Raw genomic sequence first — 21,932 nt, 5'->3', positions numbered from 1 at the left:
TTATTACCACAAATACGACAACTGATACAACACGATAATAATAAAATAAGAATATTATATTCTTGGTTCAACAAAAGAAATTACAGCTGTATACTGATCTTGCTTCATACCTACTTTTCATTTAGTTTTTTCTTTACGGAATATTTATAACGTTACGATAACTTCATCCATTACTTACTTTATTATCTGCCTACATTTTAGTATTAATAGTGTTAATAGTTATAATAAATCAAAATTCTTATAAAATTAAAATCATATGAACTAATACGGAGCCTTTAGGTAGAAATTATTTCATTATTTCGTTTTCCGTAAAATAGTATGTTTTAAATGTGAATGTTCTTAATAGTTTTCTCATATAAACAACTATGGTTTCCCCATTTCTAAAACAGGTACGTAAGTTTTTATTTCTGATTTGAATTTGTATTTTCCATATTATTCCAAACCTTAAACATCATCATACTCTGTTTGATTTTTGTGTCTGTACTACCAACTAGAGTCCGCGAATTACAGATAAATAGTTAAATCGTATAAAACACAATCAATACATTCTTATGTCGTACGTAGGCGACCAAAATACTTTATCAACATAGGCACCACCTATATAACCTATTTACAGAACGAACTGTCAGTTTACAAGTGACTTGCAAAACGACATAATTTCGTCATTTATGTTAAAAACATAAATTATATCGCAAAATATAACGCCCGTTGGGAGAGCCGCAAAATGTATGGGATGACACCTATAGTGACTTACCTAGATTGAATTCAAAAACATAAAAATCATTAATAATAAACTTTCGTTATAAAAAGCCGTCGTCAAAGGGCTTATCAAAATAATAAACGCATATCGTTTATAAACATTATTGGGCTTTTTATATCCATTGCGATTAGTGTAGTTTGTTTTTACCGGTTTAAAAACCCTTCGTAAATCATATCAATACCTACATGTGTTAAAAACATTACCTACTGTACTAACCTTTATTATTTTTAAGTGTTTTGTGGTGTTGGGGGCCGCCACGTCTCTGATGGGTCATGGAGCAGCGTTCGGTTACACAGCTATCCTGGTAGCACACTACACGGATGACCAGGGAAATAAAATGGGCAATGATCACCTATCGTGGATAGGTATGTTTATTTCCTATGATATATTATGATCTAACTGAAAAATAATACTTTATTATGATGTTAAAGCCTTCATTTGAACCAAATACTTGAAATAAACTTATGCCTACGAGGTACCTCTGATACTAAATGCTCAATAACCGAAGACCTATAAAGTTATTTCAAGTAAGTTGTTGAGTATAAACATTGTAAGATAATAATTATTTTGTATTATTTTTAGGTTCTGTTTTTGGAATATCCAAAATATGCGGCTGTTTCATAATGCCATCCACAATGTCTATGTTTGGTCGTCAAAAGACACATCTCATCACTGTATTACCAATGTTACTAAATTGGTTATTATTTGTTTTTGGAAGATCTGTTTCAATTTTTATAACAGCAAGACTTTTATTCGGAATATCAGCCGGAATGTATGCGAGTATGAACAGTATGCTGATAGCGGAATATACAGATCCAGTCAATCGTGGGGCCTTTTCGTCAATATCCTCGTTGGCAGTTGGCTTTGGCGTGATATGGGTTCATGTTTGGGGAACTGTGGTATCCTGGAGAACCACTGCAGCTGTAACTATTGCCATACCAGTGGCCACAGCTATAATTACATGGTTCTCCCCAGAAACACCCAGTTGGCTGGTCTCTAAACAAAGATACGGAGAAGCTAGGAAGGTATTCACCTGGCTAAGAGGTGACGGTCCAAGACAACGAAAAGAAATAGAGGACTTGATTGAAAGTGACAAGTTAAAAAAAGAAACATCAAATTTATCGAACGCGGAATCTAAGACTTGTTTAACAAAACTGAGAATGATTAAAAAATGTATGCTTACGAGAGAATTTTATCAACCTATTTTCATATGTGTACTTGTGGCAATTATATTTGAATTTATAGGTGCTCATTTTGTTGCAGCATATGGACATTTGATATTAAAGTCACTTTTAAATAAAAATGAACCAAAGGATGTAAGTTGGCATCTTAATTATCTCGATATTCTAAGACCTGTAGTAAACTGTATGGGAGTAATTATTTTGAAAAAAATTAAAAGAAGGACTATTCTTTTCACTACTGCATTAATGTCTATATTATGTCTCCTATTACTTTCTTCTTATATTTACACACGAAATGCATATGGATTCAATCAAACACCTTTGTTAGATATATTTGTAATGAGTTTGATGACGTTGTACACAGTATCACACTACGCAGGATATTATCCATTGGCTTATGTCCTTTTTGGCGAGGTAATACCCTTGGAATATAGAGGAATAGGTTCATCAATAGTTATTTTTAGTTTAAGTATATGTTCATTTACTGTTTTAAAAACATGTCCGCAAATGTATTTTTCCATCGGAGTTGAAGGATCATTTTTAGTTTTTACGGTTATTATCTCAGTTTGCTTGGTGATTCTCTATTACATATTGCCAGAAACAAAAGACCGGACTTTACTAGATATAGAAAAAGAATTTAGAGACAAAAAAACTGAGAAACCACACCTAGAAGTTAAAGTGAGACTAATGAAGCCTAATTAATGTTGACTCCATCACCACAAATTTTGTTTTTTACAAATTAGAATTTGTAATATGTTAGTCTTACTATTTACGAATCTACTATGAATGTCATATCTAGAAATAGATGTTTAATAAATTAACTATAATGTGTACCTTCTATGTATGCATTATGATATAAGTAAAGAGTGGATTATTTCTTCTTATTTATAACGTTTCATTGATTGTTAGGTACTTGAATTTTATTTTCAAACTTTTTAAATAATGTACGTAGTTACTTACTACAACAATACGATTACAATAATGTATTCATGGTTTGACAAAGAACACCTGTAAAATAACTGCCTACTATATTATTGTTCCCATTATGGAATGTACATACATGTATATACCTTCATAAGTACTACATAACATTAATTCTTCACTCATGAGCTCATTTTCGTAATTTCATTGCTCTAGCTAATTACTTTTTTAAGTAACAAAAGCAGTGACTAATATCATAAGAATTAAAGATTTAAGAAATTGCAATGTTTTCAAATCTCTGTATGAGTGATAATGAGCCATTTTTAATTTATAGTGGTTTTCGAAGTGTATTTTAAACATAAAGTTCTTACTGTACATAATATGTAACTCTGTATATTATACAGAGTTAGTAAATACTAGGTACCTATATAATAATATTATATTTTCTCAAACATGCAAATATGATTTCCCCATTTCTGAAACAGGTTAGTTTTCATTTCTTAGTTTTATTTTTTATTTTTAAGACCTCTAACCGACTTACTATGTTTGAGTCAATGGAACAGTTACAAATTAAATTTCAACCAATTATTGAATAGGTAAAATAAAAAGACGATAGAAATAATATTTTTTTATTAAAATATCTAATACCTTAGTATCAATATTTTAACAGACATTTTAATTTTGAATAACCTTAATATTTTTAAGTGTTTTGTGGTGCTGGGGGCAGCCACGTCTCTGATGGGTCATGGAGCAGGGTTCGGATACACGGCCACCCTCGTAGCACACTACACTGATGACCAGGGGAACAAAATGAGCAATGAAGACCTATCGTGGATAGGTAAGGAAAAGTTATAATGATTAATATATGGGGAACAATAAAGATAAAGAGGCCTTTAAATTTTGCAATCGTCGTTTCCATAATGATTTTGCAATTTTCAAGTTTCAAAATTCATCGTTGAAATTATAAAAGAAATTCAGTGATAATTTATCATTTTCAGGTTCTATTTTTGGAATATCAAAAATATGTGGATGCGTTTTAACTCCATTTACGATGTCTTTGTTTGGTCGTCAAAAGACACATCTAATCACTGTATTACCAATGTTACTAAATTGGTTATTATTTGTTTTTGGGAGATCTGTTTCAATTTTTATCACAGCAAGACTTTTATTTGGGCTATCAGCTGGAATGTACGCGTGTATGAATAATATGATGATAGCGGAATACACCGACCCAGTCAATCGAGGGGCTTTTGCGTCTGTATCGTCGTTGGCAGTAGGCTTTGGAATAATATGGATTCATGTTTGGGGGACTATGGTATCCTGGCGAGTAACTGCTGCCGTAACAACTGCCATACCAGTAGCAACAGCAATAATTACCTGGTTCTCTCCAGAAACGCCTAGTTGGCTAGTCTCTAAACAAAGATACGAAGAAGCTAGGAAGGTATTCACCTGGCTAAGAGGTGACGGTCCAAGACAACGAAAAGAAATAGAAGACTTGATCGAAAGCGATAAGTTGAAAAATGAAACGTCTACTAATTTATCGAAAACTGAATCTAAAACGTTCTTAACAAAACTGAAGATGATCAAAAAAAATGTGCTAATTAGAGAATTTTATCAACCTATTTTTATCTGTATTCTTATAGCTATCATGTTTGAATTTATAGGTGCTCATTATGTTGCAGCATATGGGCACGTGATATTAAAGTCTCTTCTTAGTAAAAATGATCTAAAGGATGTAAGTTGGCATCTTAATTATCTTGATATTCTGAAATCTGTAGTAAACACTATGGCTCTATTTATTTTGAAGAAAATTAAAAGAAGGACTATTCTTTTCACTAGTGTATCAATGTCTTTATTCTCTCAACTATTGCTTTCTGCTTATGTTTACACACGGAATGCATATGGGTTCGATCAAACACGTTTGCTAGATATATTTGTAATGACTTTGATGACATTGTATATAGTTTCATTTAATTTAGGATTATCTCCACTTGTTTATGTGTTTTTTGGCGAAATGATACCTTTACAACATAGAGGAATAGGTTCTGCCATAGTTACATTTAGTTTAAGCTCACTTTCATTTACTGTGTTAAAAACATGCCCGCAAATTTATTCCTCAATGGGAGTTGAAGGATCATTTTTAGTGTTTTCAGTCATCATTTCAGTTTGTTTGGTTATTCTTTATTACATATTGCCAGAAACAAAAGACCGTACTTTATTAGATATAGAAAGCGAATTTAAAAATAAACCAAAAGATGGGAAACCAGTACAAGAAGTGGAAGTTAGACTTATGGTTACAAAACATGATGACGTGACTGGTGATAACAAAGCATAATTATTTACTGTTGCTTACGACATAAAAAATTAACATTGAAGCACACAACAAATTGTATGATAAAAAAGTACTTATATTAATTGAACCATAAATAATAAAAATATATTATGAAATTTAATATTCTTGTCAAGATTACACTCAACAAAAACATTACATAATTATTATGATATCGGTGTAGGTAAAAGTAATGTACCTAATTGCAAATACAATATTCTTTACATATTCTCTCATAAGTGTCATTAGTTAACCGGTTAATTCACGTGTAATCGTCACATTCAACAGCTGATTAAATATTTACTTCATAATTTATTAATATATTTTATAATTAAGTATTATATTGTAAGTACCTATACATATACTCGCGAGCTATGAAAAACTTCCAATGACAGGTTTTAATTGCTTTTGAGTGTATACTTTGCTCCATATTGTTTAAAACTTCTGCCTACTGTAATGATGTATATACCTTCTTACTGTGCAATGTGTTCTATTAGTACTTATGTGCATGTTGCTGTCGAGTTTTTGAATTGAATAAATGAATCATCTTTACAATAAAAATCTTTCCTCTAAATGTTTGAAGTTAGCGTTAATCAGTAACCATAAATACCAGACCAAAAGAGTAAGTAGCTGTTCCCGCGAGCTTCGCTTCGCCCTAAAAAGTATTCCCGTGGGAATTCCGGGATAAAAAGTAGCCTATGTTCTTTGTCCGGTTTTAGACCATATGTATACCAAATATGATTCAAATCCGTCCAGTAGTTTTGGCGTGAAAGAGTAACAGACAGACACAGTTACTTTCGCATTTATAATATTAGTTAGGATGTGTGAAACAATATTTTTTGACACTAAACTGCGCCGGACCTGTGACGGCACTAAAGCAATCCTGATATTTGTGCGAATCGGCCTTAAAGCTACCATCGCACCGCTTAAAGTTCAGTTTCCAGCGAGTAGTAAATTACTCACAAGTACTTAAAGTGTCGACCCATCGGTCATACAAGTATGACGTGAAAAGCAGTCCAATTCATGTTTACTTTCCTATACTCGCCAGAGTAATTCCGCAATGATTGATGATAGTGACCGGGCCGAATGGGCAGTGTCCTAATTTGGCCGAATAGTTGCTTGTCATACTGTATCGGGTGTGGGTTGGCCTTTATTTGACATACAGGTTTTTTTGTCGTCGAAGGTATCGGACGATACAGACCTAGCGAATTATGCCAGCAATTTTTGCGTTAAGGTACCCGATGAGTTTCCTAGCGTCAGACTTCCATAAGAAATTCATCAGACGCTCTGCCACGGCGTCAGACATGCACATTTCCAGTTTTAGTGTTTTTCACCAACACACTGGGAGTACAATATGTAAAGCTGCGCTCACATCACACCACAGAACTTGAAACCGGTAGACATAATCCCATCAAAAACAATACTTGTCAAAAAAACCAAGTCTCAAGTTTTTTTGACAAGTATTGTTATTGATGGGATCTCATTTCTTTTTGTATTTTGTACACAGTTCTACTTTTTTTTCTTTTCGGTACCTTCTAGGTACGTAGGTGCGTTAACTTAGTTTGGTAGGTTTGCCTACCTACATAAATCGCAAACTTGAGGTAAGAATCAAGAATCTTTATTTTTGGCTACGTAATGTACGTAATGAATAAACGTAACTTTGATACTTCGTATATATTAAATTTCAACCTTAGTTTCCAATACACAAAGTTCATTGTACATTAAGAAAATTTGTCTATAAGTGGTAGCACTGGTAGCCTGATGTGCTTTGTCCGTAGGTAGGTAATCCATCCTTTGCGAATATAATTTGCATGACGGGAATTTTTGCTCGATTTGGCAGGGGCACTACCGTGCGCTTATATTTACTTGGTGGGGGTATTGCCGTGCCCTCAGATATGTGATTATGAAATTATTTAAGCAGTAATTTCTATCTAGAAAACTAAACCAAAATTGAAAAAAAAATACTCGAAATGATGGGGGCACTGCCGTGCCCCCAAATATTTTAGTTTTTCCTTGATTAATACACCAAACACTACTTATATTCCAAATTGGAAGCTTCTAGGTCTGCTAGAAGTGCCTTAGAATTTTTATGATCGGTGAGTGAGTCAGTCAGTGAGTGACAAAATTAAGAAACTTTGACCCGTTATAATTCTTAAAAAACGACTGTTTCAAATTTAATGAAATTTGAAATATACCGTGCCTTACAATGCCTGCATGGTTATTGATAATTCAGTCTTCTAGTTTTATCCACAACGAAGTTACAGGGGGTCAAAAATGGCCTGAATTGCTTCGAGAAAAGGATGGTACAACCGTGCCGCTTTTTTCCTCGACTTGGTGGGGGCACTGCCGTGCCCCCAGATTATTCTCTATCGTCTTTTATTTGTCGTCAGCGACCGCGGCACCGGTCTGTTATTGACGTCGATAAACTCGTTCAATGCGCGTTCCCTCAATCACAGCGCCGCATTTATAGCGAATCTCGACATAGTAACGTTTATCTACGTCGATAACGAACGAACGCGACAGGTTGAAAATGGCTGTAGATCAGTTTTCGAGTCACACGGCTTTAATATTTCGCATTTGCGTGTCGGCTTGCCTTTAGTCAATATACCACCTTATTTTGACATCCATAATTCCTTAGCATCCATAACTGCAAGATAAATTAATTTAAGGGTGCTTTTCCACCAGAGATGTGCTATGCAGCTATGCTGCGAAGATGTGATATCTACGCTACGAAAATATGTGACCGTTTCCACCAATACTACGCTAGGTAGCTGTGCGAGGAAGATGCGCCGCCGCAAAGTAGCTATGCGAGAAAGATGCGCATCTCGAGCTATGCTATGTATCGATAGTAGGGAAACGACGGGGGCTCTGCACAAACATAGCTACACCACTCGCGATGGTCCATAGCACATATCCATAGCACGCATCCATAGCACACATCCATAGCACGCATCATTCCATACAAAAAACATATCTTAGTTGAATCCGTTTCCACCAGTGCTAAGCTATGTGCACCAATAATATGATTGGTGGATATCAAACGCATCCATAGCATCGTAGCATAGCACATCTCTGGTGGAAAAGCACCCTAAACGTCGTATCCAGAATATAACATATTTTCATAAATTACAATTTAAGGCACACCTGCTGTGAAACAAAACGTTTAAGCCGAAAATTGTTTCTCACATAATAAATTAAGCTAACATTTCCCGCCTTTTAATATATTCAGTACGCGATAACTCCAGCCAAATTAAAGATGGCTGTCAAGAAACGTGAGTTTCACGAATTACTTTATTATCATCATTCGTATTTTCGTACGAAAAATACTTGTGTTTTTTCAATATCCTAAGTCCTGTCGATTTGGGTTAGGTAGAAACATAACGTAATTTGGAAATAAGGTATAAACTCTCAAAAACATCACGTTAAGAGATAGCCGCCTATGGCTATTATTTAAGGTTCTTATCAAAAATAGGTGATCCAGGGGGACTCAATTTAATTTTACCCCTCATTATCTTTCAGTTTGCGACCAAATTCTGAAATTACGAAGCAAACAGCAGTTTCTAAGTTACTGTTTGAATTAATGCTTAAACAAATGACGGATAATCTGAAGAAAGATTAATATTCGAGCGTCAAAGGTGCCATTTTGAAATGCACTAAGTGGAAAATGGCAATACGCCAAGCACTGAGATCGCAATTTGTCCATGTCCGATTACTAATCGACAAGTGAATGCACTAATAGGTGCAATGCAGTATCCATTTCAAATTTTGTTTCTCATAATAGGTTTGAATTTTCAACATTTAAATTTTCCGATTGATAAACTTTTCTGTGAATTAGTTAACGATACAGGTAAATAAAGTAAAATAATATTATTTTGCACTAATGAGTGATTATTAAAATTACGGTGTATGATAACGCCTTTCCTAGTAACGTTAGGTATGGAGCATCAAACAAATAATATGGGTACAACAAAACTGGGAGGGTCAGGTTTCTATGCACGCCAATGTTAAAGTGTGTTTTTTTAATCTCAGATACTAAATTGACTGATTCTGAACGGTTCATCAACATTCGATTGTTAATGAACAGTTCAGAATTTGTCAATTTAGTAAGTATCTGGGATTAAAAAACATACTTTAATAATGGAATGCATGCTCATTGCACATGATGCATTGATTTCGCATTGTAGTTCGCATTAGTAGGCAAAAGGTGAATTTTCAAAATCACAAAGCAAAGTAGTGCTTCAGCTACTATAAATGTCAATATTCAAATATTGATACTTACTTCTTTCATTTTGCAACGTAAATATAAGCACATCAAATAGTGATGCAATATGTAAATATTAGTCAGATATCCATCATTTTTACAGCTTAGTAATTTTCCCTATCACTATCGCACTGGTAGGCAGCTGAAATAAATATTCATAAAAAATTGCGAATAATTATATGACGCTTGCAAGTTTTTGCCCGAAGCTCAATTAGGATTGAGGTCTAAAGTTATAGGAAATGCATGCTGAGTTGCACAAGGGACAATTAAACTAAGCTAAACCAGCTAAACCTGAATCTAAATCTAAATCTGACACTTTTGTCAGTATCTGACAAATACTGATAAAAAGTGTCAGACTTAGATTACTGTAATAAGATAAGATAAGATAAGATAAATTTATTAAAATTTCACAAAAATCATACAAATGATAACTATTCTAAATATGTTATTTACAGAACTTAAATTAATATAATCAAACCTGAACTAAGGTACGCTATATAATAGTATATGTATAGTGTAGGTACACTATTTTCAGTAGCCTGAATAGTATAATGGCTCTGTCTAGTTTAGAATTAGATGGTCGCATGTGTGATGTTTGATATTCGTAATTAGGTATTTCGTTCAAATGATTAATCGAGGCGACTAATATAAATAGAAGTTTAATGAAAATTGCTTCTGCTTTTCGAAACATAGCTTTCACTTGGACCACAATTGCAACGATCAACACTGGTCCGGGTGTATTTCGCGATCGACACGAAAATTGTGCCTCCATCTTGATTTATTGATGGAAAAGACTGTAGTAAATAAAATTAGGTGGCAGCCGAGCGATGCGGGTAATAAATTCTCCATGATTACATTGTAGCCTCTGATTTCTTATTTAGACTGGTTTTTCAACGGCTTCTTGAATAAATAAAAAATACAGTTATGACTTTAACACTTACTTATGTGTTTTCATCTATTCTATCCAATATAATTATACTAGCTGTTCCCGCGCGCTTCGCTTCGCCTTAAAAAGTTTTCCCGTGGGAATTCCGGGATAAAAAGTAGCCTATGTTCTATCCCAGGGTCTAGACCTTATGTATACCAAATTTCATTCAAATCCGTTCAGTAGTTTTGGCGTGAAAGAGTAACAGACAGACAGACAGACACAGTTACTTTCGCATTTATAATATTAGTTAGGATTATTAGATGACAATAAAAAAGGAAAGTGTTTGTTTTGCGAACATAACAATTATTGCAATTAAAATGCTGTTGAAAGTGACAAAGTCTATCGGTGTACCTATGTTGGTGTTAAAACAAAAACTAAACACAAGTAAACAGTTTTATTTTATGAAATACTGTGTTGAACGCGGGTTTTTGTGGTAACACAGTGTGAGTTTCACAGGTGTACTTAATTGTTTTTTTTTGTCATTTTAGAAGACGGCGGTAATGACACCAAAGTTTCCCAGTGCTTGCTCTGCCTGTACACAAAACAGCAACACCAGAGCACACCCAAGGTAAACTTGAAATGCTTTAGTGTGTAATTAGCATCCACAATATGCGCTTAAACCTCTAACTCGCTTAGTTTAACCAATACGAACCACGAAGATATTTGTCCTCACTGATCATTATTTTATTGATCATTGATGTTTATGGATCTCAGTGGCCGTATCCCGAATATTTTTCACACTTGTTGATAATATGCTATTAGATAATTGTATGCGTTTAATTAGTGACAAAAATTACTGAAGGAATTTTTTATAAAAGTATAAACGGCATCGGCAATGCTGATGAAGTGGACGCACTTGTGTGAATTTCTATCCAAAGAAAACTGAACGCGATGCGTCCGTTGCGTACGATGCCGAAAGGTGAACGCTTACCTATATTATTATTGTTTTTATTCATAATAAAATACATAGTTTACTCAACTAACGGCACTCTGCCAAACTGCATGCAAGCAGTTTGTTGGCAGATAACACTCTTATTTTATACATTATATTTTACATTAGTTTGTTATATTACGATTACATAGAGAATATAAACCTAACGGATCACGGATCTCGATGATCCGACTGGACTTGCGGCGCGACGACGACGGCAATATAATTAGAGTGCTTCCGCTCTTGAATAATAGAAGGTGCGCCAAAGGAAACGCGTGCATTAGCTCTGTAATGGCTGATATAACGTCCTGTTGGCTCTTCGCAATTGGTCTTGAGCTTGGCGATCGGTGGACTAACCATGACTGTACTGAGAGATATACGTACTTACGGTAGGAAATATAATTTATTTAGACAAAAAAAAATAATATTTTACAACTTATTATGTGATGTTTACACGCAAGTTCAAATACATACCTACTGTTCAAATGTATAGTATACAGAATTTTAATTGTTGGTAAAAATAGATAAAATAAAACATTTTGTGTACTTATTTTAGGTGAAAAACTTAGTGAAAACAAAAAAAACCTTGCTTTTTTAGTTAGGTAAGTACCTAATTCGAAACCTAACATACAAATTGGCAGTATGATCAATACTAAATACCTCTTATTTTATTTACCTACCTGGCTACCTAACGTAACAAAATTATTTTAATGATAAACTTCTGTTTTATTTTCAGTATGCTAACTAGAAACGGTTTAAATTTCAGTTCTGCGTTTGTTGCCTCTATTTTTATGCAAGGAACTACATTGAATCCGAAATAGTCAAGATAAATTACTCCTGAATGCATAAAATATTAGTGAAACTTTTCAAGCACGGTTTAGTTTCGGTAGATAGAACCTAATGCTTTTATAATGTGAATATAATCTGCCAATTGCATATGCGAAAGGAAAAGATATTATCGATGCGATGTTATCAGTAAAAGCTGGGAATGCTAGAAACTGATAGGTATAAGTTATGACTTTATTTTACCTTTACGTATTTTGTAGAGGAAATGTGTGTACTCGCACCTCGCTTCCGAAAGGACTCCGCCGCGCCGCCGCCTCGACTTCTTCAGTCGTCGCCACCGCCGCGCCGCAGCGCCGCCGCCGCCTCGACTCTCGTGCAGTGAGCGGAGCGCCTAAGACACGCCACGCACATCGCACATCTATTATATTCTGGAAGACGGAAAAGCGTAAGTGAAAAAACTGCATAAGCCGCAAATCAAATACGCTACTGAAGTTTGGTATGATTACGCCTGAAATGTATTTCAAATCACTGATGTGATGAAACACTATGCCCAAACTGATCAGCCATGAAATTTCGGTCGAGTATATTCGGCCGGCAGCCGCTACACGGGTTCGTTATCGACGTCGATAAACTCGTTTAGTGATCTACGTCGACAACAAACCCGTGTAGCCGCAGCTGGTGTGTTTAGACCCTAAAAGATGGACATGCCAACATCAATTCATACTAATTCTGTATATTGTATGTTACTGTATAAATCATACAGCCGTGAGGCGCAAGTATTCATGGCTCGTGTATAATTGCCGGGACTAATAAGGAAACGTAACACAACGTAAATTGGGAGTAAAATTTACGAGCACACATTTACGGTTAATGTTTCGGAAATTATGACTTTAGGATAGCAGGGACCTTTGTGTATGAAGGGTTATGTTTCCCGTCGGGTGAATTCTGATAGAGTTTTATGTTTAAGGGATGAGTGATCCTGAGATGAATAAAATGCAAACAGTTTTTTTTAATCAATCATATTCTATTCTATTCTCTGTGGGGGTGTAAGTACCTGCACTAGGCTCTCTAGAGTGGAACCTTTGTGCAAATCCCCAAGGTCTAAACTGCCTTCCTAAGCTTAGACCATTTCCCACCACGCTGGCCCACTGGTTCACATATCTAGATGTACTAGATCTAGATATGCAGGTTTCCCCACGATGATTTCCTTCACCGTAAGAGCGATGATGTATACCATGTACTTAAGTTAAAAGAACTCAATGGTACATGTCAGCGCCGGGATTCGAACCCGCATCTCTGGCGTGAGAAGCGGGCGCTTACCCGACTGAGCTACCACTGCTCTATGAATCAATAAAATTACACATAAGCTTTAATTTTTTATTGCTTTATAGTAGAATATTTAATTTAGCCTCATTCATTACGGGTTCTCCATCAATTAGGGATTACAATTTTAATATACCGTTATACAAGAAAGTGAATAAGTTCTGTATTGTTGGGTAAATTCATAAAGGCCGTTAATAATGTAATTCTAGGAATACGAACTTCGTGTAACGAGGACGGAGGCATGTGATTATAATTATGGATAATCAAAGTAAATTCATAATTAAATCACACTAGTACTTTCCCGCGAGCTCTGCTAAGGAAGTTTTTTTTAAGTCCTGGAACTAAGTGTGTTTGTAATTATCTATTTTTAACCGATTTAGAAAAAAGGGTTTTCTATTCATTTGTATGTTAGTATGTTTTAGATCCATGTACAATTCAGATTGTATTGATATGTAGGTATATGTACCTACATTCACGAGCAATGCAAAGTTCCGGTGACATATGAAACGTCAATAGTGTAGTTATTTTTTGGAATAAGAAATTTTCATGTCGGGACACTTTATTACATATTATAATATTTATAATGTAGCATATTAATAAATATATTTATTACCGATTTCTGAACTTATTTAATACAAACAAACAAACAAACAAACTATATAAACCTCATCTCCCCAATACCTGAAGTGCAAGTTCTCATTTTTGTGTTCTCATTCTCAGGGTAGAGCATTGAGGTCGGTAGAAAACAAATTGTTGAGCATTCCTGTTCATAATTCCGCCTCATATAGCGATTCATTCGCTATGAAGGCAGCGTGCCTGTGGAACTCCTTGCCAGAGAGCGTGCGACAGTCACCATCGCTGGCAACTTTTAAAAAAAATGTGAAGAATCACTATTTTGAATCGTTAGGTTGGCAGATAAAATAATATATGTATTTATATATTTTATAATATATATTATTTATAATTTAAAGTATATATGTATGCAGTTCTATTTTATATTTATAATTTATTATGATATTATTTATATTTATATTTGTAGTTTTGTCTCATGTTTGCTTTAATAATAGTTAGGTTTTATTATTTTTGTTAATTGTACCTACTTCAAATTTAATTAGTTAAAAGATTTAATTTTCTATTTCTCTTTCACCCAGTCGTAGGTTGGCTGGAAGAAATTGCTTTTTGGCAATAAGCCCGCCTTTGTATACGTCCTATATGTTTTAAATTTGTAATCTGTTTTGTATATTGTTTGTTTGTGTACAATAAAGCGTTTATAAATAAATAAATAAATAAATACTATAGTACAGATGTAGACATAAAGCAAACCTTTGAAAAGCCCTCAAAAAGCGCTCTCTATAATGGCTTTACATTTCAAATGAAATCGCATACAGATTCCGTCCCGACCAGCGATTAAATTTTACATGATAATGCGTCGCACAATGCATGACAATCAAAAGGTATCTAGGGGGGTTCCTCTACCTGACGAAAAACCAACTTTCGGAGAGCTACTGTGCTAACCCCGACTGTATGTCGATGTAGTAAAATTACCAATGGGAGATTTTCAACCATAGACAACAACTATAGACAAAACCGCTTATAGATGGCGCTAGTAAAACTTCTATACTCAACAGCACTGCATTTTTTTTAGCCGGCATGGATTCCAGTCCTTTCAGCCAATACAAATACCCAATAGATGTGAATTCAACCATATGCAATAACTAGCTGTTGTATTATGCATAATATTAACACATCATCGACATCTTCCGTCCCCTCAGAAGAATGCAGCTCATAAGAACGACATGCCATCTATTAATCGATTTTGGAACTTTTAAACGTCAAAAGAAAATCTCCCATTGCATGGAAGCCCTCGTTAGGTAATGGTTTCTCAAGTAGAGTGACCCCCGAGCTTCAACCGGCCTCATTCCAAGTTGTGACTACTAATTGTGGAATATTTAAATGAGCTTGTTTAAAACATTAAAACGTACAGTTTTAAAACGAGACGCGTAAATAGGCGGACGTTTTGCAAATTGTAATTGTTATGAAACGTATTATGTAATGAGGTATTTATTTACATTTATTTATTATCAGATTTTGTTGTGTTGTAGAAAATGTGGGTAAAAATACATCGTTATTCATACCATGCCCTCTTGTTTTTTACAACTTACACCTACTATCCGCAACTTTTCTTTTTTGGATAAAAATACAAGTGCTGCTAAATTTTGAATTTGAAATTAGAAAAAAAAAACTAGAAGATACAAAATATTAAAATGTTTATCACTTTTATAATAGGTAGCTGTAATACGATTAATTAAAGTTTCAGGAATCAGGGTAGATTCGCAGGGAGTTATAATAGAGAAATACCTGCCGATAACCTTTATCCACAAATGATAAAATAGTATAATATGTCCGAAAGCTAAAGCTGGGCGTTTTTTGTCAAATACTTAATGAAATCAAATAGTACCTATATCTATGATAGTTTTAACTGTAAAAATATAAACAAGAAAGACACATAAATTTCTACAAGCTTCCGTACAAGAAAGGCAACCTTGAAAAGGCAGAAGCTCTCAATAATTTTACATGCAAAGGTCACTTCGAGGTTAATGAAGAAAGGCGAGTGCAGCAATACAGATGCATATCTGCTCTTAACAACATTTCTCACTTGACTCCAACACTTGTAGAGGCAGGCCTATTCTGGATGCAAGTTTTAATATCCTACTAATACGAGTATTATAAAGCCGAAAGTTTGTGAGTATGTGTTACTTCTTCACGTCAAAACGGCTGAATCGATTTTAATGAAGTTTGGTATGGAGTTAGCTGACACCCTGGATTAACATAAGTTTACTAGCATCATCATCATCATCAGCCAATAATCATCCACTGCTGGACGCACCACAACACTCGGTCCTCGGCCTTCCTCATCCAACCACTACCCGCCACCCGCCTAAGGTCGTCAGTCCAGCGGGCAGGAGGGCGTCCCACGTTTACTAGTTTACTAGCTTTACCAACTTTTTATGGCGAAATTCCCACAGGAAAACTTTTTGAAGCGAAGCGAAGCTCGCGGGAACAGCTAGTACCTATTTATTTATTTATTTATCAATATGTTACACAAAACAGCAGTTAATCAAAACATGGTACACAGTTTTAAGTTTCTAAGATACAATCTAGATCAACTACTGAGTATGATAAATAAGTGATATAATACACTCACGTTCAATGAACATGACTAGCAACGTTTTTTTTTAAATATCCTATTTGGTTTCCCACTGCTGGGCTAAGGCCTCCCCTTTTTCCTACCACACCCTTCGATCCTGGATCCTGTGCACCCTCAGCCCAGTTACTATCAAATTTGTCCAGTAGGTCGTCCCGCCATCTCCGCCTCGGCCTGCCTCCCCGCCGGCGCCCGTCGCCCGGCACCGGTAAACGTAAAAAAACCAGCTTACTTCTCTTTCTCTGTCAGTTTGCACTATTGAAGTCACGAGCACTGAAAAAGTTCCAGTGACAAGAGCACCAAATTACTGCGACGATAACAGCGCATAAGAAGACGGCTAGTCTTAGCTTAATGGCGCCGTCTTCGTATGCGCTGTTAAAAAATATTGAAGTACATATTTAACAGCGCATCAGAATATTACCAACTGAAAAAGTAAATATTTTGATCAAATCTAAAAACTATATCTATTAAAAAAATCACATACAGATGCGCGGGAAGCCACTTTTCTCCATACCATGTAGTCATAGTATGATGTAGATGGAGAATAAAGAATTTCAGGTGAAGCGAATTTTGCGAGCAAAAGCTATTCCAGACTAAGATTGTCTTTCCACCCAGAATATGCGCTGGGACCGCACTCCGGACGATCGAATACGATCAGATTGCGAGTTGCGGCTCCATTTTCTTGACGAGTAGAGTAGATATGGAAGAAAATATAGAGATTAGTAATTCACGATCCTTGTTTCCTAATGAATGTTAAATTTTATATTACTTAAAGTAGAATGTATGACACCTTCTATATTTCATCTAAGTAAGTATATTTTATTTATAGGACTTGCTAAGACAAACTTAGCGTTTCGGATTTATCTAGATAGGTACATACCGTTAATAACTCCTTAATAATAAATATGGTACTAAACCGTATTCGTGAACACGAAGTAGAGTAACGGGTCATTCTTGAATGTTTAATAGAGATGTATGATTCTTTGATTACTGCCCCAACGATTAGCAAGCTTACAGAGCCAATTAAGGCAAGACCGATTAACTTGTTAATCAGAATCACTGCTATTTTTAGCCGTACTTACTGTGCATGGTAAAATTTAACTAGCTAATGACCAATTATATAAAACACTGTGACTGATTTGTCTATTTTGGTCAAATAGATCATGCATAAATGTTATTGGAATTCATTTTCGTAATTCTGATTTGCAGATTTTTATGGAGTTTTCAATTGAATTGGAAACGTTACAAAAACATGGTACCTTCTTGTTATGCCCTCTTTAATGTAATTATCAGTATTATTTATGTTCATATTTATGGCTGGACGGTTTTAAAAATATTTGAATTTCAAGATCCTGCGGACCTATTTTGTTTGTCAAATTATCGCAAGCAACACTGACTATATTTTATGTCTAAATTCATCATTCGAGGTTGAAAGCGTCCCACAATACGTGTGGCTGTTTGTGGTCTCCACCCGAGATGTCGTCTCGCCCAATATGCTATTGATTCCTACAGAAATATAGCTAACACACTGCGACTTCAACTTGCAGTTCAGATGTTAAGCGCGTTGAAATGGAAGAGAAAAACATACTTAAACACACTTAGCATTTTTATTAAACCTTACAGCACTACTGATACAAATCGATTTCAATCAACGTATAGAGGTAAGAAGTAAAAATATAAGTTCTGTCTTCTCTGTTTCATACGAGCATGCATTGATTGACACGGATGTGATGGGTCCGAGTATCGGACGAATATAGTCACAGAGTGGAAGATGTCTGCATTTAGTTAAACTCTCACGTATAAATAAGTTTTAAATACCTACCCATGGAGAGGATTCCAAGCGTAGTTTATTTGTGTTTGTTTGGAATATCCGTCACGGTCCATACGATCTCACATGCGTCAACTCCAACTATTTGCTTTGAACTTTTAAATTATGCCATGTGTAAATTGACCTTTGAGTGAAATTCAATGCAAACTCAATTTTTGTCGATTTCACAACCATTTGTACAATGTAGCATATTGTAATTTTTCATACCCATTTTTCTGTTGCTTGTCGATTTATTTTCCTATCTTCTGAGTACTTACATTTATTCATCCGTACTATCAGGTTAATCCAAGTTCGTTTGTGCCTGTGAGCGTTAGCCAGTCACATTCGTTGTCCGTTGCTGACTGCCCATAAAGTTAAATTTGAACTTTACGTTGATACAATTCGATGTTCCCACACATCGTTAGTTTTAAGAACTTTCTTATGAGATGAATTGAGAGAATATTAGATTAATTGACGCCTACTACTGAATGATGTATGAGTCTAATAAAATTTAACGGTCATTGTATGGTCATTTACATTCGGGCCAACGGGCTCTTGGAACAAGCGCATAGAATTTGATTGATGATTCGATTATTTAATAAATGTTATGAATTAATTCGTTTTTATGGCGCAGTAAACTTGATTATCTTCTGTCAAACATTTACAATACAATACAATACAAAACACTTTATTTGCACCAAGAATAAAAATTACAAAAAACAAAACTTAAAAATAAAACAGTACAAAAAGGCGGCCTTATTGCTTATAGCAATCTCTACCAGACAACCTTTGGATGGAAGAGAGTAAGTCTATATGATTGTGAGGTAGTTGTGGTGCAAGTATATATATACACAAAATATATACTACTTAAACAGTACATACACTAAATAAATAAATAAATAAAACAACAAATAAATATCTAATAACTATATATATTATATATATATATATACCTATAATATACTTACATAAATAATACACATTACATAATATTATATTCAACTAGTTAGTCAGTGACTGTAGGTAGTGCAATTTGACCCTTTCTTTGAAAGAGGCCACAGATGGTGCACGTCTAATTTCTTCAGGAAGAGCATTCCAGAGAACCACTGATTTCGTCGTAAAGGAGTCACCGTAGAAGTCAGTTTTGTGCGGCGGAACTAGCAGTCGCAAGTTCTGAGCAGACCGAAGTGTGCGATCGTGTGAGCAGTGCCGAAACTGAAAACGCTCTTTTAAATATTGAGGGGATGCCGGGTTAAACAGTATGTTGTAGAGAAGCGTTAAGATATGAGTATTCCGTCGAAGGCGAATAGGGAGCCACTTGAGTTTTATACGATATTCGGAAATATGGTCATATTTTCGTAAACCAAATATAAACCGTATACAAAAGTTTTGAAGTCGCTCAAGCCTATTAAGTTGCTCCTCGGTGAGATCGAGATAGCTGGCGTCGGCGTAGTCAAGAATCGGTAATAATAGAGATTGAGAAAGCGCAATCTTAGTGGATGTAGGAAGGAAATTACGCAATCTCCTAAGCGAAGCAGCTGAGCCAAACACTTTTCGGCTGACTGATTCAATTTGTGGTCCCCAAGTCAAGTGTTTGTCGATGAAGATTCCCAGGTTTTTGACCGTACTCGCAAATTGTATCTGGACATTATCAAAAATCACTGAAGGGAGATGAACAAGGTCTACATTGCACAAGAGTCTAGAACTGCCTAATATGATGACTTGAGTTTTAGTAGGATTCACTCTAAGTCCATGTCGTTTGCTCCAGTCGGATATGTTGTTCAAGTCACTGTTAGTTAGTGAAATAGCCTGAGGTAGATCAGAAGGAACTGCATGTGTGTAGATCTGAAGATCATCTGCATAAAGGTGGTAGGAAGAAGACAAATTTTCAGAAATACTATTAATGAAGATAGCAAACAGGAGGGGGGACAACACGCCACCTTGCGGTACGCCAGCTGAGGTACTGCACCATTTAGAAAATGAATCATCGATACGGATGCGTTGCTGGCGCCCGTGCAAGTAACTTTGAAACCAGCCAATCACCGTTGGAGATATGTTGAGAGAACGAAGAATCCCCAGCAATATGTCGAAATTGACAGTATTAAAAGCATTGCTGAAGTCAAGAAGGGATAGGATAGTAAGTTTTCCATTTTCCATACCATTTAGTAAGCTATTTCCACAACATTTAGTAAGTATGCATATGTATAATTTTAATATTTTAGGTTCTACAGTATGGACGTCCCTCCCAGAAGTGATAGGATTGGTATCTACGTGCCAAGGTTTTAACATAAGTATTTCTCAGGTTAAAATAATGTTGACACTATAGAGCGTCTAATTTATATAAATTAAACAGTAACAGAAAAAGCCATTGTGAAACCGCTACTGAAACCTCTAACATTTGAAGTTTTTGCGTTTATCGAATTAAATCAAACAATACAAAATAAAACGTATAACTTTCCGGGAGTAAGATGATTTCTCTCATCCACTGGTACGGTAGGTTTCGCCCTAATTTTACTAAACACGACCTCCAGAGTAGAACAATTTCAATATACCGTCGGCGCCTCTGTCAAGACGCCATTTAATTTGTCTTCTAATCACAAAGCCGTCTCATATCCTGAGAACAAAACAGCTGTCTTCTTTGAGCTGTCGCGCGTTAGGCTATGTGACGCAAATTGCGTTATTTCGCGGGATACAAGGGTTTCTCTAGCTTGATAAAAACGAACGAGTGCCGTAATGTGAGAGTTGTGGGACTTTACCTTGCGTAAAATTAAGTTTGAAGACTATACCGTCGTTTTTTGCCCTTATGGCATACTCACAGTAGTACTGATTGCATGACATCTACCTTTTGTCATGCTAGATCAAGCCTCCATTTATACAACGAGGTTGAGTCGCGATTAGTGCAGGGTTACTGTCTAAATCGACAAACAAACTTATATGTTGTGTTTTTATTTGTCCGTGCGTTCGTAGATTTAGAGAGTGAGCCCCCAGCAGCGTCCCGGAAAGTAACCTTCAACGGCGTGGGTGAGGTGTGAATGTGGGGATGGTAGTAATGATACCTATTTCACCATATCGTGGTGCAACTATTTACTTACGCAGGTAATCACTCTAGCTCGGGTATGTATAATGTATGTTGGTACGACCAGTTCATTAGTAGCTTGTCATACTGTCAATGTAACTATTCTATTCTATGCAACTATTCTATTCTATTCTGAGAGTGGGCGATGTTTTTGTACGTGGACCTTTTCATTGGAACTTTTTTACACATCTCCTTAATTTCAGCTCAGTTTAATATAATAATACTATTTGGACATCTCGCACACGGCCATCCGTCCCCAAACTTACCTAGTTTGGGGACGGATGGCCCTGTATTATGAGTATCGGACAGCTGATATACCCACACAGATATGTACATAGATAGATATTATACCAACATATTTTATTGTTAGTCCTAGAAATGTACACAACATATCACATTTACCCTGTTTTAGTATGCGCCGGGC

The 21,932-nt window shown here is 35.5% G+C and overlaps 2 protein-coding genes across 4 annotated transcripts; both read left to right on the top strand.

Annotated features, from left to right (window-relative positions):
• The first annotated feature begins 131 nt into the window (after positions 1 to 131).
• On the top strand, positions 132 to 3,017 carry LOC105398493 (facilitated trehalose transporter Tret1). Of its 3 annotated transcripts, none has more exons than XM_011570605.3 (3): positions 132 to 389; positions 993 to 1,125; positions 1,343 to 3,017. In XM_011570605.3, the coding sequence occupies exons 1-3, from the start codon at positions 366 to 368 to the stop codon at positions 2,641 to 2,643; spliced, it is 1,458 nt and encodes a 485-aa protein (XP_011568907.3). In that variant the 5' UTR covers positions 132 to 365; the 3' UTR covers positions 2,644 to 3,017. The 3 variants fall into 3 exon arrangements, with proteins under 3 accessions (XP_011568907.3, XP_048487645.1, XP_048487646.1); XM_048631688.1 differs by having other exon boundaries at positions 138 to 279; XM_048631689.1 differs by lacking the exon at positions 132 to 389 and adding an exon at positions 503 to 726.
• Positions 3,018 to 3,051: 34 nt separating this feature from the next.
• LOC105398495 (facilitated trehalose transporter Tret1) lies at positions 3,052 to 5,651 on the top strand. The gene is made up of 3 exons (XM_048631685.1): positions 3,052 to 3,347; positions 3,568 to 3,700; positions 3,861 to 5,651. The coding sequence occupies exons 1-3, from the start codon at positions 3,324 to 3,326 to the stop codon at positions 5,195 to 5,197; spliced, it is 1,494 nt and encodes a 497-aa protein (XP_048487642.1). The 5' UTR covers positions 3,052 to 3,323; the 3' UTR covers positions 5,198 to 5,651.
• The last annotated feature ends 16,281 nt before the right edge of the window (positions 5,652 to 21,932 follow it).

The sequence above is a fragment of the Plutella xylostella genome, chromosome 29, assembly GCF_932276165.1.
Source record: "Plutella xylostella chromosome 29, ilPluXylo3.1, whole genome shotgun sequence".
NCBI classification, from domain to species: Eukaryota; Metazoa; Arthropoda; class Insecta; order Lepidoptera; family Plutellidae; genus Plutella; species Plutella xylostella.
This window is presented reverse-complemented; position numbering and strand designations above follow the sequence as displayed.